Here is a 16,893-nt window from a genome sequence, read left to right as displayed (position 1 = left end):
GTCTTAGCATGTTTCTCCTTGGGTTTATTCTGTATGGGATTCTCTGTGCTTCTTGGGCTTGATTATTTCCTTTTCCATGATAGGAAGTTTTTGACTATAATTTCTTTAAAAATTTTCTCAGACCCTTTACTTTTCTCTTTTTCTTCTGGAACTCCCATAATTCAAATGTTGCCACAGTTAATATTACCCCAGAGATCTCTGTGATTATCCTCAAGTTTTTTTCATTCTTTTTTCTTTATTCTGCTCTTCAGCAGTTATTTCCACTATTCTGTCTTCCAGCTCACTTATCCATTCTTCAGCCTCAATTTTTCTGCTATTGATTTATTCTAGAATATTTGTAAATTCAGTAATTGTATGGTTTGTCACTGTTTGTTTATTCTCTGTTTCTTTTAGGTCCTTTTAAAATGTATTATATGATTCTTACATTTTCTCCCTTGTATTATTGAGATTTTGTATCTTTACTATCATTACTCTGAATTCTTTTTCAGGTAGTTTGCCTATTTTCTGTTTGTATATATTGTCTTGTGAGTTTTTGTTCTTCATCTGTATAGTATTTCTCTTGTCTTTTCATTTTGTCTAACTGACTGGGGTTTCCTTTCCCCAGGCTGTGGGGTCATAGTTCTTCTTGCTTTTGGTCTCTTTCCCTGGTGGATGAGGTTGGTGCAGAGGCTTGTGTAGGCTTCATGTTGGAAGGGACTTATCCTTGTGTTCTAGTGGGAGGGGGTGAGTTTTTCCCTCAGATGGACAGGGTTTTTTGAGGTGGTGTGTTTTGGGATGTCTATGGGCAGCCCCTCTGCTTATGTTCTTGTCTTGCTTGTTATTTGGGTGAGGCATCCAGGACTGGGTGCTGCAGGCAGTTTGGCAGTGCTGGGTCTTGGATTTAGCTGGAGGCCTTTTTGAGAGTGCTCACTGATTAATATTCCCTGGGGTCAAGAGTTCTCTGGTGGTCCAGTGTCCTGGACCTCAGACATCCCCTCCAGAGACTCAGGCCCAACTTCTGGAACCAAGATCCCACAAACTGTTTTGGCAATAAAGGGTAGTAAAACAAACAAGCAAACAAACAAACAAAACCCTGAGAAGACCAAAAAAAAAAAAAAAAAAATCCCAAAACTCCCAAAAGAACCCACCCAAAGCCAACTAAACACCAAAAACCCTTCCCCAAGAAACAGAAAAATGAAGCTGAAACAAATGATAAAAGCAAATTGAGACAAATAGAAACAAAAACAAATGAACGTGCACAGACACACACAAAAGCACAACAGTCTAAAGAAAACGAAGTACAAGAGGGTGATCAGGTGAGTAAAGGAAACCAAAAATGATATCAACCAATTGAAAATAAAATGGACAACAACAAAACAAAACTAACAAAAACACAAAACAGAAAACGAGACCAAAGCAGAGGGCCAACTGAGGAATAGAGCAAAGCAAGCAAGCGAACAAACATGGAGGGGAAAAAAAGAAAGAAAAAAATAGGAAACAAAGTTAAATAGAGATATGTAAAAGAAGGTCTACATATGTTAAAGAAAAACTACAATCAGAAAGGGCTTCCCAGGAGGCTCAGTGGTAGAGAATCCATCTGTCAAGCAGGAGATGCAGGTTCAATCCCTGGGTCAGGAAGATCCCCTGAAGAAGGAAATGGCAACCCTCTCCAGTATTCTTGCCTGGAGAATCCCATGGACAGAGGAGCCTGGCAGGCTACAGTCCATGGGGTCACAAAGAGTTGGATACAACTTAGCAATTGAACAACAAGCAACAATAATAAAAGAAACCCCGCCCCCACCTGCCGGAAAACCCCACACAAATCCATAGAAAGCCAAAGTAGAAATATACAAAAGAAAATTTAAAAAGTTTCCAACAGCCTAAATAGAGATAATAATAATAAAAAGAACAACTACAGAGGAGAAAGAAAGTGAACATCTAGAATCAACTGCAGAGTGAATCAAAATAAGAGTAATGTTCTTCTCGGATCTCAGCTACCAGAGTTCTTTCCTCTGCTGAGTCACAGTCCACCTCTGCCTCCCTAGGAAGCCTTCTGGTACCGGGGAGGGCTAATCTCTGTACCTTCTGTGGGGTCAGCTCAGGCTGTAATCTGACCTGCTCTGGCCCTACCGCTGGATGTGCTTGCCTCCATTGTCCACAGCTGCCAGAGCTAGCTAGAGCTTTTTCTTTTGTGGGAACAGTCACTGTCCTTTTATATATTCCATCGACACAGAGTCTACCTAGTCGATCATGTGGATTTAATCTGTAACTTGTACAGCTAGTGGAAAGATTCTGATCCTCTTCCTCAGGCAGTCCACCCCTGGAGCTCAGTTGTAGCTTTATCCCTTCCTCACATGTGGGTCATCCACAGGAGTCTGCTCCTGAGGCTGCCCTAGAGGACTTGGGTCTGCCCAGTGAGGACCAGGCATAGAGGTGGCCTGGCGGCTTGGATCGCGGGGACCCTGGCTGTGCCAGGAGCACAGGGAAGCCAGTAGCCACAGATGCAGGAGATATGGTTCTGTTAGGATTCTTTCTAGCTCCTGGCAGCTGCTGCTCAAAGGACCTCCCTGGCTGCTCCTTCTCTGTCGCTGAGCCCAGCAGGCTCTCAGAGGGCAGCCTGGCTGGGGTCCTTCTCTGTCGCTGAGCCCAGCAGGCTCTCCAAGGACTACCCTCTCTGGAGTCTCTCCATTGGTCAGCTGCGTGCTGACCACTGTCTGTCCGGCGTGTGTGGAGAGAGAGGCGTCAGTGAGGGCTCCTCCCCCTGCGTGTGACTCAGCAGCAGCGCCTCATCTTCATGGCTGCCCGGCGTTCCTCCACAGGCACTGCCCGCCATGGATTTCTTTTCTCCCATCCCTTCCGGCCGTCTCCCCGCAGTCAGCGTCAGCCCTCGCCCCCGGATTGCCCTCCAGTCCCCACTCTCCAGCTCCCAGCCGCTGCGCCTTCCGGTGGATTCGCATCCCTGTCCGGGGTATGTGGGGCCGCGGCATGGATGAGCTGTGTGGTTCTCACTCCACTGAGACTGTCACAGATGGGCTGCCTTACTCTCTGATAGCTTCAGATGCTTCCCTTCTGTTCCAACCGAATGTCCTGGATTCAGGGCTCTCCCCCCTGCTTCAGCGCCCCGATTCCTGGCTGCAGATTGGTCCTGCTCTCTCTCATCTTCCTTCTTCCTTCCGTTATCCTACCGAGTTGTTCATGGATCGGTGTATTCTTTTAGGGTGGTCAGGGACTTCTGCTCGGTGAGAAATTCTGCGTCTGAAGATGTATTCCCAATACATCCATGGGGAGAGATGTATTCTACCATCTTGTCGACCTACTCCCCCACGTATTGTCGACCACCAGTCTAGGCTTTTAAAGAACAGTTAAGCTAGTTTGGATGACAACATGAGATACGTTATTATAAAATGAATAATATTGATCATAGGAATTAAAGGGAAGGGACTATTATGGATGGAAATGGCCTGTGGAATCCAGGAAGTGAGATTTTGTTAGCTTGACTGTGGGAAAAGGAGGTTTTGATGACAGAAAGGATAAGGATATATATATTTTTTCCTTTCTGAAAGGAGGGGTATTCGGAGCAAATGATCAGCTTTGGCTTTTTTCAATCATTTAAAAAAAATGGTGAGGAAATCAGGGCAAGGCAGAGCTGTGGTGCTAAGTTTGAGATAAGGAATGAGACCTTCAGTAGATAAAAATAAATCCTGTCTATTTATTGTTTTTGGAGTTTCATGCTAATGCTCTGCTGTGAGTTGTTCAGGCTAGAGACTAATTCAAATGAAGAGCAGTTGCAGAGGACTGGGAAATGAGCTACAATCTGACATAAACTCCTGTGACTAGTGTGATGCAGCCCCCAGGTTCCCCTGAGGCAACCCGAGGAAACCTGTAAGGCTGGTAGGAAATGTGATATAGACAGAATGGTGTGACTACATTCTGTTTACTGGAGTGTTCCATTAGCCAGAAAGTACCATGCTTTTGCAGATGTTCGATTAGGGAAGATGAGGGCAACAAAAGTCAGTGGTGTCCAAAGTTCTGTCCTAACAAAGTATCCTAACAAAGGATACTTGAGTACAAATTCAGCATAACTAACATATATTTGACAGATTCTGTTCTCCTGTTTACTAGGAGCTTCTACTTCAGGGGTATCCACTTACCCACCAACACTTTCCAATCTGTCAGGGACTGCTAGTTACACAACCACCCATCATCCAAGGCTGTCCGTGATCACAGGGGTCACCAAAGGAGGGACCTTGAGTGCCACTGATGCACTTGAGTTTCCTAACTGGTTCCAGGGTCCAGTGACCTCAGGGCATCCTCAGGATAGTTCTAGAGTGGACATCCCAGAGTAACGGACACCGGAGAATCCAGGCTGTAGGAAGTAGCCCCTGGCCTGTACATCCTGTCATCTTCTGAGATGCCGTTTTCAGCCATGGTAGCCAGGGCAATAAATCTAAGACCCAGGTCTGTCCAGGGCATTCCTGTAATTAGACATTTCAGTGGCTTCTGGCCACCTACATGCCGGGCTGGGAGATAGGGTTCTTTATGTCATGGCCTCTTTCTCTGCTCATCTCTCATTTAATCTCCAAAAATGCAAAATTACTTGGAGTTCCTAGCCATCCCTTCTCCTGGCATCACACCTTTCCATGCCTCTCTGCCTCAGGCACTTCCTCTTCTTTCTGCCTGGAATATACCTCCCTCTGGTTAGTGCCTTCCACAAGCCCCATTTAGAACATCATTTCCTCCAGGAAACCTTCTATGCCCTCTTTTGTGTTCCCACTCTGTGCTCTGACAGCATCTTGAGTGTTCTTTCACAGTTAAACCCACCACCTTTTATGAAAAGTACTTGTATAATATCTTCTTCCCAGTCTCATTACAAGCTCCTCATGATCGGAAACCATTTATTTGTAGTTCACAAAATTTCCAGTGCCAAGAATATTGTAGGCATATGTAGATGTTTAATAAATTATTGAACTGAAAGACAGGAAATATGAAATATAACTTTAGAAGAGTTAAGAGACTTGGAAAATGAGTACCAGTAAAACATTTGCTATAATTTGGTAAGATCTTTAGACTTGAGAGAGAAAGAGTCAGAATATGTTTAGTTTATAGCCATCTAGAAGAACAGGTTATAGTCTAGCAGAGTATTGTTTTTATCTCTTGCCTTTGCTTCTTCTGAATGGAAGAGAGCAGGACATAAGAAGCATTGGTCCATCAGATAATGAACTATCCAACTGAATTGCCATATGAACTAACGCCCTCCCCTCCCAGTTATTCTTAATGGCACATTTTTATTTGTAAAGCTTTATGGCCTTTGCTCTATTCTTTCTCTATCCTTTCCTTTCACGTATTGAATCATTATTAGTTATATACCTAAATGATGTCTGCTCTTAAAACCAAGAGACCAGAGGTTAAACAAACTCAATTAGAAATGAGAAATGCACATTTCTGTGTGCCTCTTAATAGTGGAGAGCTTCTCCTTACTACTCTCAGCCTCCAGAAGATAAGCTGTTATATAATTTTTTAAGCTAAGAGCGTATCAGAGCTCAGATCGTGTAATGGTAATGGTAATGATAAAGAAACGCGAGTGGATTTAGTAGCCATTTTCTTCTTGGAGGGGATGGGGCTGAGAAAAAAACTGAATCTGGCTTGATTAAGTGAAATGTCTTCCTATAAATAATGAAGGATAGATAATATGTTCTAAATAGGGTGACCTTGCAGAGCCCCAAGTGGCCTGACTCCATTGAAGAAGCACAGAGATCACAGTGAAGATGGCTTTGAGATCAGCATTCCCTGATTTCACAGTCAGGGAATTTCCGTCTGTTCCCTGTGGAATTCATTCTCTTGCTCTGTTCATCTTTACTCTTGTGGTCTGTGCCTCATCACAGACTAAATAACAGAGGGAAATTACGTGAAGTCTTTAAGCGATGAAAGACTGGAAAATGTTAGAGAACTCTGTGATCAGTCTTCTCAATATCTTTCGTAGTAAAGTGATGTTTGTTAATATTTAAAAATTATATGTCTCTATCCTCAGCTTTTCAAGTAGCTCTAGACTTGACAGTAGAAAGTAAAGCAGATCAAAAGCTGCACTTCCGCAGAGGGCCAAGGCACTGAATTGAGCCTCTGTTAGCCTCTAGCGTTGTTGGGCATGTTGAAATCTCAGAAGCTTGCCTACTGTATGCTTGGTGATAAGTCTGTTTTTGCTGTGCTTGGAATTACAGGGGTCTCTGGAGTATTATTACACAGATCATTACTCTTAAGTCTCTCCTCTAATAATGAAGCTTTAGAAAAAAAAATTATGTATACGTAACTTAAGGGTTAGTTTACATATTACCTTATTGGCTGATGCTCCCACTGTGTTTCTGTATTATAGTGATTACTACTCTGGTCCCAGGGAGGCATGGCATGTAGGTATAGTTTCTGCTTTATCCTGTGTAATTCTAGATTTAGACACATCTCTATAGTTTGGAATTGAAGCTGACGTTGACCAAGTTCTGCAAGTACACATATATTATTAGGCTGTTACCTTAATACAAGAAGAAATGATTGTGTAAAGGTCTCCCATGGGAATAGGTGTGTACGAAATATCCTAAATTGCAGGACACAGCTGCTAAGTAATAAACAAGAACTGAATGGAAATTTGCTTTTGTTGATTTGGTACATTAAATGGATTTGGCGTTAAGATCACTAAATCCTGTCCTCCTTCTATGTGATGGAAAATGTTGCTTAGTAACTTGGTTTTCTTTCCACAATGCCATTTTAAATTAGCATTCCAAAGGGTTTGGAAGTATGGATTGTATTCATGTGACTTTCTTGAAATAACTAGGCTCTAACCAAAGTAGCATAAATAGTCATCTATTGTTACCTGAGTGTATATAAGACATAGAATGATAGTAAGGTGGAGTCAAAGCTAATCTTCTGTCAGAGAAACGTTCATTTTTATCATGGAGAATTTGTCGTCGTGTGGTGAGATTATGTGGTTTATGTATATCTTTCATTCTGAAAGCATTTGAGCTTCCTGTTTAGAATTAGTGCCTGTTTGAAATTCAGACCCATTTTCGCTGAGTCATAGGAGACATCATTAACGCTAAGGCTAGGAGTAGCTGATATTCCTTAATGGAAGAAATATGCTATTTGTTCATCTTATTGAGCTCTAATAATCCTCATAGTTACAGGTCAAATATCTTTGAAGTTAGGTTAAAATTTTAGCTGTGTTGGTCAGATGATAATTTGTATACCATTGCTCACACTGTTGATTTTTTGTGTATTTGTTTCTTTTTAGAATCATGATACATGATTTGGGCTTTTGATCCTTTTGTATTTATATCCTTATGTATATAAATTTACACATATTTTTATTATATTTACATTAGACATAATGTAATGTATATAACACATATATTAATTTTATATGTGTAAATTTATAGATATGTAAATTTAATATATGTGAATTTGCACATAAATGTAAAATCTATGCAAATATATAAATGACTCCATATTTATATGTACACATGTGTATATAGTGTATATACAAAAGCTTGTATATGTTACAGTTGGAAGATCAACAAATGCCTGGCTGTAATTGGAAAACCATTTACAGTGCCGTATTTGATCTTAAAAGAAAGTGAAGTCACTCAGTCATGTCTGACTCTTTGCAACCCATAGACTGTAGCCTACCAGGCTCCTCTGTCCATGGGATTTTCCAGGCAAGAGAACTGGAGTGGGTTGCCATTTCCTTCTCCAGAGGATCTTCCTGACCCAGGGATCGAACCAGGGTCTCCTGCATTGTAGGCAGATGCTTTACCGTCTGAGCCACCGGGGAAGCCTTTGATCTTAGCTGGCTTATATAGTGAGCATGGGCTTTATCAGGGGTTGGTTAGGTTTGTTCAGTGGTATTTGGCCTAACAAAAGTGAAAGTGAAGTGAAAGTTGCTCAGTCGTGTTCGACTCTTTGCAACCCCATGGACTGTACAGTCCATGGAATTCCCCAGGCCAGGACACTGGAGTGGGTAGCCTTTCCCTTCTCCAGGGGGTCTTCCCAACCCAGGGATCAATCCTAGGTCTCCCGCATTGCAGGCGATTCTTTACCAGCTGAGTCTACAAGGGAAGCTGCCTAACAAAGTGACCTTGTTTAGTAAAGGAAATATTTGTAAAGTATATTTTCCTACTTGGATCTCTCCGCCCCCATAATTGTGTTTTCCTCCCATAAACTGAATCCTTGAGACAAAGCACGTATGGCTGAGAAAGAGCCAGGGCTGGGGAGTTGGAGGCAAGGTTGAGAGTGTAAGAGAGTAATCAGGGCAGTGGGTCAGGCCACTGTGAGCAGCAGAGATCCGCAGCAGGTGAGTGAAAGTGGGCAGCAAGCAGAAACGGGGGCCCGGGAATGTTGGAGTTTGGTGGGAGTGATGTGAGAAGAGGGCACATAAGGAAAAGAATAAAAAGTCAAGGTCACATCAGGAATCAGCCGACAGAACCCGAAAGGGCTCAGAGCCCACCTGGACGGCTGACGTGGGACATCGGAACAGAAGCTCCTGGCTGTTTCCGTGCCAGTTGTACTCTGGCTGGGAAGGTTCCTGGGCATTCCCTGTCAGGGTGGGAACCAAGCGCAGGGCGTGGCACACAGAGCCCACTTGTAAAAGCAGGTCAAGGGTGTGTCTGCCTGAAAGGGAAAGGGAGGTGGCCTGGGAGTGTCCCGACACCTCGAAGAGGGAGGCTAAGGACGAGTGGCAGCACAGGCCGAATCAGCACTTTGCTGAGCTTGTGACTCACGGCCCTGGTTGTAACACACCAGTCTTTCTGGCAGTAAAGCCTCCAGGCCAGACTGGGGAATGAGTCAAGGGCCCTGTTCCAGAGGACCAGCAAACCTTTTCTTTCTTGGTGGGGCTATCACAGCTCTGTTCTCATGTTCCTCTGCCCATGAACCCAGAAGGTGGTGTAGAAGAGCTTCTGTAAAGGGGATACAGAGAGAGCTTTCAGTGTAGAAGCTGCTGTGTAGTTTACATTCTGTATAAAAATCTCAGTTCTCTTTTGTGGGTTTTTCGTGGCCCCCTCCCTACCAAAAGTAGGTCTGTTTGCAGAGGAGTGTCTTGAAATAAGTAATATAAATGAAGATTAACCCATGAGAAAACTGTGGCTTGTGATCATGTAAATAGTTTTGCATTATATTTACATATATACATTTAGATATTTTATAAATATTTAAAGTCATGCATATAGAATAAACACATATGCATACATGAAAATTTATACTGGTTAGGAGTTTCTGTTAATTACTGTTTTCACTCAGCGTTTGGTCCTTTTTTTAGACATAAGAACAAAATTACTTTGTTTTTATTTTTACTTATATTATGAAATTAGATCAATTTATAGAAAAGAAGAACTAATTAACCTTACAATCTCATTATATCTTCAAACTCATTTCTAACTATGGGTCTATTTGTCAATATATTTAGTTTTTAACAAATTATTTTTCCTTATATATTAGATATAATGATATGATTCACTTCGTATTTATTTTTAATAGCGTTAGTATATGGTGATGTAACATTGTGATTATAACTCTCTTATTCTTGACCATTTGGGTCAATAATATTTTTATTTTTCATGATTGAAAATATAGCTTGGGTAAACATTTTAAAACAAATTATATTTGTGTTGTTTCCTTGAGGCATTTTCCCCAAAGTGAGATTAACAAGTGAAAGGGCAGGAACAACTTTATAGCTTCTGTTACATGTTGCCAGATTGTTTTCTAGAAAGATGGCACTCATTTGCAGCGCCACTATCAATGTATAATGCACAGTGCCAGTTTGAGATAGTTTAGACGGTCTAAGCACACATGAGAAGTATAATTACATTTCTACCCCGAGGCCTTGCTGTATAGATAGCTCTCATAAGTAAACTCAATATGTGAACTTTGAAATTATCGAATTAATTTAAGTGTGGAGCTAATTTGCTCTTTAGAATGTGGAGCCTTGAAGGGGGCTTTGGGGCTGGAGAGCATCCTGTATCGAGGTGGTGCCCCCTTTTGGACGAGTGTGGTACTGCGATCCCACACTGTGAGACCGTCAAGGCCAGAACCAAAGGGGGGATAACAGACCCCAGTGTTTCTCACAGTGAGGTCCTCAGGCTTGTGAGGAGTCCTGGAGGGCTTCGTGGGGGCTGGGGGAGAGGGGCACTCTGCAGTCCATGCAGCCAAGAAGAGGGGATGGCCATTGGGAAGGCCTAGGCCACAAGTCCCTGAGCTGTGCCTGTCCCAGGTAACTGCTAACCACAGCCTTCTTCATTGAAACTGTCAACTCAAGGGTGTTGGGGGCGATGTTTTCGGCATCACCCTGGCAGTATTTTTAATTTTATAATGGAAGCCGATGGAGATTACAGATTCTGTAGAAATTTATTCATCCACAAGGATAACTAGCCTAGTCTATAAATGTTCTTTTTCTCTGCTTCAGAAAGGGGAAAATCTTAGACTTTTCCCTGAGAAATAAATTTCCCTCATTGCTCACGCCTGCTGACATAGCCTTGTGCTTCTGCCAGTTTCCGCAGTGACTTGCAGAAATTCTATAACCTAAATACCAGAACACGTAACGGCATGTCCTAGAACTGGGCCAGGAGGGTAAGACCGAAGTGAAACATATTCCACAGAGCGTGTGGTTCAGAAAGGCAAAAAGGAACAACTTAAAGTCATTGGTAAAATGCTTGAGAATTAACGTGTATACATTTTAAAGGAAGTGGGTTGAATGGATATTTATCTCAGAAATTCCAAGTCATAACGTTTAATGGAAACTGAGATATAAAATTGTTTTAATTTTCAGGTATCAAAATAGAAGTTAAGTATTGATGGGTAGAGAGAGGTGGTAAGTGTTGAAAGGCCATATACCTAGACTGTCACATGAGATTGTTTATTTTTTAATTTTCAATAATTTTTTTCGGTACATGTAAATATATAAAACAAACTCTGCCATCTTTATCATTTTTAGTCGGTAGCGTTAACTACATTCACAGTGTTGTGCACCCATCACTATTATTTTCAAAACTTTTTCACTACCCCAAACAAAAGCCCTGTGCTTTAGGGATTTATTTTGTAATTGATTATCTCAAAAAATTTTTTCTGGCTTAAAAAAATACACAATTCAAACTCTTCATGCTTAAAATTTCAACATATGCCATATGTTAGGGGATTCTTCTAGGTACGTGTCTCAGGGTCATCAGTTTCCTCTCCTTCTTCTGCTGACACCTGCTTTGCTGAAGACGGTGCCAATCAAGGAGGGCAGGGAGGGCTGCTGTTCTGTCGGGGACATGTGAGGAGCTGCATTCTGCTGCTGAAAGCTTCAAATCAATGCTATTTGTAGGAGAACAACAGTAGTCCTGCTTATTTAATGTATTTTAAAATTTAAAGGCCCTATGATGTTCTTGACAGCTTAAGAAAAAATCAGAACTTGTCATTACTTTGAACACAACAGCTATTACTATTTTTATGTATTATTTTTAGTCTTTTTTAACTTTCATGTTTTTGACGTAGTTGATCATGATGAGTCTAATTGTATACAATTAACTTATTTTTTCATTTAACATATCACTTAACAATTTTTTTAAAAATTTTGTTCAATAGTCTTCATAATAATAGGCCTAGGAATGTATGTAGCTTAATTTACACAACCATATTACTTTCTTTGACATTTAGGTTGCCAACATGTGTAACTATGATAAACGAACAACTTCAAACATCTTCCTTCTGTAGTTTTTAACCCCTTCATTTTATTCTCATGAGAGGGAGATGCAGAAGGCTCACATATCTTTTTTCCCCAAACTTTAAACTTTTTATTTTGTATTGGGATGCAGCCGATTAATAATGTTGTAGTTTCAGGTGAACAGTAAAGGGACTCAGTGGTACATACACATGTATCCATTCTCCCCTAAACCTCCCTCCCCTCCAGGCTGCCGCATGACACTGAGCAGAGTTCCACATGCTATACAGTAGGTCCTTGTTGGTTATCCCTTTTGAATATAGCAGTTGCTCACATATATTTTGTTAGGGGTCATGGCTCTTGCATTTTCCATGAAGATATGGTACAATCAGCAGTGGTATGTTTTTGTAAGCTATGATAAACATCAGATGGATAACACATACTTGATTTGGTTACAGGTTGTGAAAATCTTAGAGAAGCATGACCCCTTGAAGAACACCCAGGCAAAGTACGGGTCCATCCCTCCAGATGAGGCCAGCGCTGTCCAGAACTATGTAGAGCACATGCTCTTTTTGCTGATTGAGGAGCAAGCCAGGGATGCTGCCATGGGGCCAATCCTGGAATTTGTGGTCTCTGAGAACATCATGGAGAAACTCTTCCTTTGGAGCTTGAGGCGGGAGTTTACCGATGAGACGAAAATGGAGCAGCTCAAGATGTATGAGATGCTGATCACCCAGTCCCACCAGCCTCTGCTGCACCACAAGCCCATTCTGAAGCCCCTGATGATGTTGCTGAGCTCTTGTTCGGGAACAACCACCCCCACCGTGGAGGGGAAGCTGGTGGTCCTGCTCAATCAGCTCTGTTCCATTCTTGCCAAAGATCCATCCATCCTGGAACTCTTCTTCCACACTAGTGAGGACCAAGGGGCTGCAAACTTCCTCATCTTCTCCCTTCTGATCCCCTTCATTCACCGGGAGGGGACCGTGGGCCAGCAGGCCCGGGACGCCTTGCTCTTCATCATGTCTCTCTCTGCCGAGAACACCGTGGTGGCTCATCACATCGTGGAGAACACCTACTTTTGTCCCGTAAGTCCTTCCTGTTGGCCCACCTTCCTCCTTCTCTTCTCCTCTCTTGGGCTGATGATAAATACTTTTTTTTAAGCTTCTTTAGATTGTTATTTGCATCTCTTTTGTGCTGAAAATCTTGTTTCTTTTTTTTGTTGTTGTTGTTATTTTATTTGTTCATTTTTGGCTGTGCTCTGTGGCATGTGGGATCATAGTTCTCCAACCAGGGATCAAACCCTTGCATTGGAAGTACAGAGGCTTAATGGATATTCCCCCCCCCCTTTTTTTTTCCAGCAAACTGTTCTTGAGACCTTCTATGGAAGGATGTTTAGAGGAAATATTTTGGAGGGAGGAGAGGAATTTAAGTTGAGATGCTCTATGGCTGAGCAATGTCAGCTTGAAATAAGCTGATAGAGGAAATTATATGTGTTACTGTTTCTTGGTTCATTTCTGTTGGGTTAGAAGCTGTTTTGTTTTTTTCTAAGAGCATCTCCTGAGCAATTGGTAAAACCTGCTCATCTTGTATTCTTAGCTTTTCAGGTTAGTTTTGAGTCAGTGAGTCATGGCATATGGTCAGACCCTTCACAGCGGGCTTCACAAATTAATTTGTTTCCCAGCAAGATAATGACCAAAATTGTAAATCCAAAGCACTGATTCTATTTTAAAAGGAGAAAATACATATTTACAGTTTGAAGTAGCAAGAAATCCTCTACTCTGTATTGTTTCTTAAGCGTAGGTTGCTGAGCAATAGAGAGTAAGGCCTCATGTGGATGCCTGAGGAGTCAGGCCCAGTCATAGGCCTGGAAAATAATAGGGACTGTCTCAGGCTCTCGCAAAGCTGTACGCCTCTGATTGCTTTCTGCTGTTTAGGGTCACCTTGGGAAGGGGTATTTAAACAGATTTATAGGTTTGTAGATTTCCATAGAATAGCAAGGAGAAATACAAAAGCCTTCTTAAGTAAACAATGCAAAGAAATAGAGGAAAACAACAGAATGGGAAAGACTAGAGATCTCTTCAAGAAAATCAGAGGTATCTAGGGAACATTTCTTGCAAAGATGGGCTCAATAAAGGACAGAAATGGTATGGACCTAACAGAAGCAAAAGATATTAAGAAGAGGTGGCAAGAATACACAGAAGAACTGTATGAGAAAGATCTTAATGACCTGGATAACCACAATGATGTGGTCACTTACCTAGAGCTGGACATCCTGGAATGTGAAGTCAAGTGGGCCTTCGGAAGCATCGCTGTGAACAAAGCTAGTGGAGGTGATGAAATTCCAGCTAAGCTATTTCAAATCCTACAAGATGATGCTGTGAAAGTGCTGCACTCAATATGCCAGCAAATTTGGAAAACTCAACAATGGTCACAGGCCTGGAAAAATTCAGTTTTCATTCCAGTTCCAAAGAAGGGCAATTTCAAAGAATGTTCAAACTACCATACAGTTGCACTTATTTCACATGTTAGTAAGGTTACGCTCAAAATCCTTCAAGCTAGGCTTCAGCAGAATGCGAACGGAGAACTTCCAGATGTACAAGCTGGATTTAGAAAAGGCAGTGGAACCAGAGATTGAGTGGCCAAAATCCATTGGCTCATTGAAAAAGCAAAGGAATTCCAGAAAAAACATCTACTTCTGCTTCATTGACTGTGCTAAAGCCTTTGACTTTGTGGATCACAACAAACTATGGAAAATTCTTAAAGAGATGGAAATAGCAGACAACCTTACTTGCCTCCTACAAAACCTGTGTGCAGGTCAAGAAGCAACAGTTAGAACCAGACATGGAACAATGGACTGGTTCAAAATTGAGAAGGGAGTACGTCAAGGCTATATATTGTCACAATGCTTATTTAACTTATATGCAGGGTACATTATGTGAAATACCAGGCTGGATGAATCGCAGGCTGGAATCAAGATTTCCGGGAGATATATCAACAACCTCAGGTATGCAGATGACACCACCCTTATGGCAGAAAGTGAAAGAGGAGAGTGAAAAAGCTGGCTTAAAACTCAACATTCAAAAAAAACTAAGATCACGGTATCTGGTTCCATTATTTCCTGGCAAATAGATGGGGAAACAATGGAAACAGTGGCAGATTTTCTCTTCTTGGGCTCCGAAATCCCTGCAGATGATGACCACAGCCATGAAATTAAAAGACACTTGTTCCTTGGAAGAAAAGCTATGATCAACCTAGACAGCATATTAAAAAGCAGAAACGTCACTTTGTTGAAGGTCCATATTGTCAAAGCTGTGGTTTTTCCAGTAGTCACGTACAGATGTGAGAGTTGGACCATAAAGAAGGCTGAGTGCCAAAGAATTGATGCTTTTGAACTGTGGTGTTGGAGAAGACTCTTGAGAGTCCCTAGGATAGCAAGGAGATCCAACCAGTCAACCCTAAAGGAAATCAGTTCTGAATATTCATTGGAAGGACTGATGCTGAAGCTGAAGCTCCAGTACTTTGGCCACCTGATGTGAAGAGCCGACTCATTGGAAAAGACCCTGATGGTGGGAAAGATTGAGGACAAGAGGAGAAGGGGGCAACAGAGGATGAGATGGTTGGATGCCATTACTGATTCAAGGACATGAGTTCGGGTAAACTCTGGGAGATAGTGAAGGATAGGTAAGCCTGGTGTGCTGCAGTCCATGGGGGTCACAAAGAGTAGAACACGACTTAGAGAGTGAGCAGCAAATCTCCTGTTTCGTAAAATGTTGAGCAATGGCTGTTTTTATTTTCCTAACCCAGTGAACATCTCCAGTTTATTTCCATTATGTGTTCTTTTTACTGATCATCTCATTGTGCTTCTTTATAAACTGTAATGCCTTGAACATGACTGATTTTGCCAGAATAGTGTGTAAGACCATTAGTGAGCTTGATAGGAACAGTCCAGGCAAATTGCCTTAAGTAGATTAGATTCATTGTTAATGAACACGATGTGGGTGGTTCTTGACCCAAAGCGAGGGTATTTAGAAATGTATGTGCGGTGTGTTTGGTCGTTGGGCAACATGCGGGGCCTGGAAGGGAGGTCATCTGGCATTTAGTGTGCAGGGGCCAGGGATGCTTAATGTCCAGTAGTTTGTGGAATGGTCGCATACAGGAAAGAATTGCCTTGCCCCAGGTCCTAATAGCCATGCTAGTGATTGACATGCTGTATTTGGCTTTGAGGTTCAAGAGTAGTAATCTTCTTTATAATACTAAATTCCTGTCTTTATTAATAAACCAAACAAATTGAGGTCACCGAAGTGTCTGGTGAATATTTGTTTTAGGAGGAACAAATGAGTAAAAATTTTGAGAAAAAGCGTTTAAGTTCAGACACCATATGTCTCTTCTCTTCTGGCTTCTGACCAACAGAATCAGAAATTGCAGAAAGCGTGTGTATAGCTCAGTCACTCAGTCATGTCCAACTCTTTGTGGACCCATGGACTGTAGCCCGCCAGGCTCCTCTGTCCATGAGATTTTCTAGGCAAGAATAGTGGAGTGGGTTGCCATTTCCCCCAAAGGTTGAGAGTCAGATGGGAAATAAAGAACTGATTCCATTCATCTGTGCCAGCATTTTAAATCTCCTTTCCGTATTTTCTTCAACAGAATTATAATCTAGAGTATAAATTCTTTTAAAAGAACATCTTTAGGCAAAAGGGTAACTTCTCACCCTGAACCTGAGTATCTATTATTAGTTTTCTTTAAACAACAACAACAACAACAAAAGCTAATTGATTAGAGTATAATTGCGTCACAACGTTGTGTTAGTTTCTGCTGTTCAAGGAAGTGAGTCAGCTATATGTGTACACATATCCCCTCCCTCTTGAGCCTCCCTTGGACCGCCACCCTCATCCCACCCCTCTAGGTCATCACAGAGCACTGAGCTGAGCTTCTTGTGCTATATATAGCAGCTTCCTAGTAGCTGTATTAGTTTTCTATTGCTGCTGTAACAAATTACCAAAACTATGGCTTTAAACAACACTCCCAAATCACTGCAGATGGTGACTGCAACCATGAAATTAAAAGACGCTTACTCCTTGGAAGAAAAATTATGACCAACCTAGACAGCATTTTCAAAAGCAGAGACATTACTTTGCCAACTAAGATCTGTCTAGTCAAGGCTATGGTTTTTCCTGTGGTCATGTATGGATGTGAGAGTTGGACTGTGAAGAAGGCTGAGTGCCGAAGAATTGATGCTT

At 41.8% G+C, this 16,893-nt stretch overlaps 1 protein-coding gene across 2 annotated transcripts in view; it reads left to right on the top strand.

Moving 5' to 3' along the window:
- Positions 1-16,893, top strand: part of FHIP1A (FHF complex subunit HOOK interacting protein 1A) — a 297,133-nt gene that overhangs the window by 191,854 nt on the left and 88,386 nt on the right. For both annotated transcript variants that reach the window (XM_040251457.1, XM_040251458.1), the window contains one exon: positions 12,115-12,741. In XM_040251457.1, coding sequence (XP_040107391.1) covers positions 12,115-12,741 — 627 coding nt within the window. The remainder of the gene's footprint in view (positions 1-12,114; positions 12,742-16,893) is intronic.

The sequence above is a fragment of the Oryx dammah genome, unplaced genomic scaffold, assembly GCF_014754425.2.
Source record: "Oryx dammah isolate SB20612 unplaced genomic scaffold, SCBI_Odam_1.1 HiC_scaffold_12, whole genome shotgun sequence".
In the NCBI taxonomy this organism is placed as follows: Eukaryota; Metazoa; Chordata; class Mammalia; order Artiodactyla; family Bovidae; genus Oryx; species Oryx dammah.
Note: the sequence above shows the minus strand (reverse complement) of the source record. Positions and strands in the feature narration are given on the sequence as shown.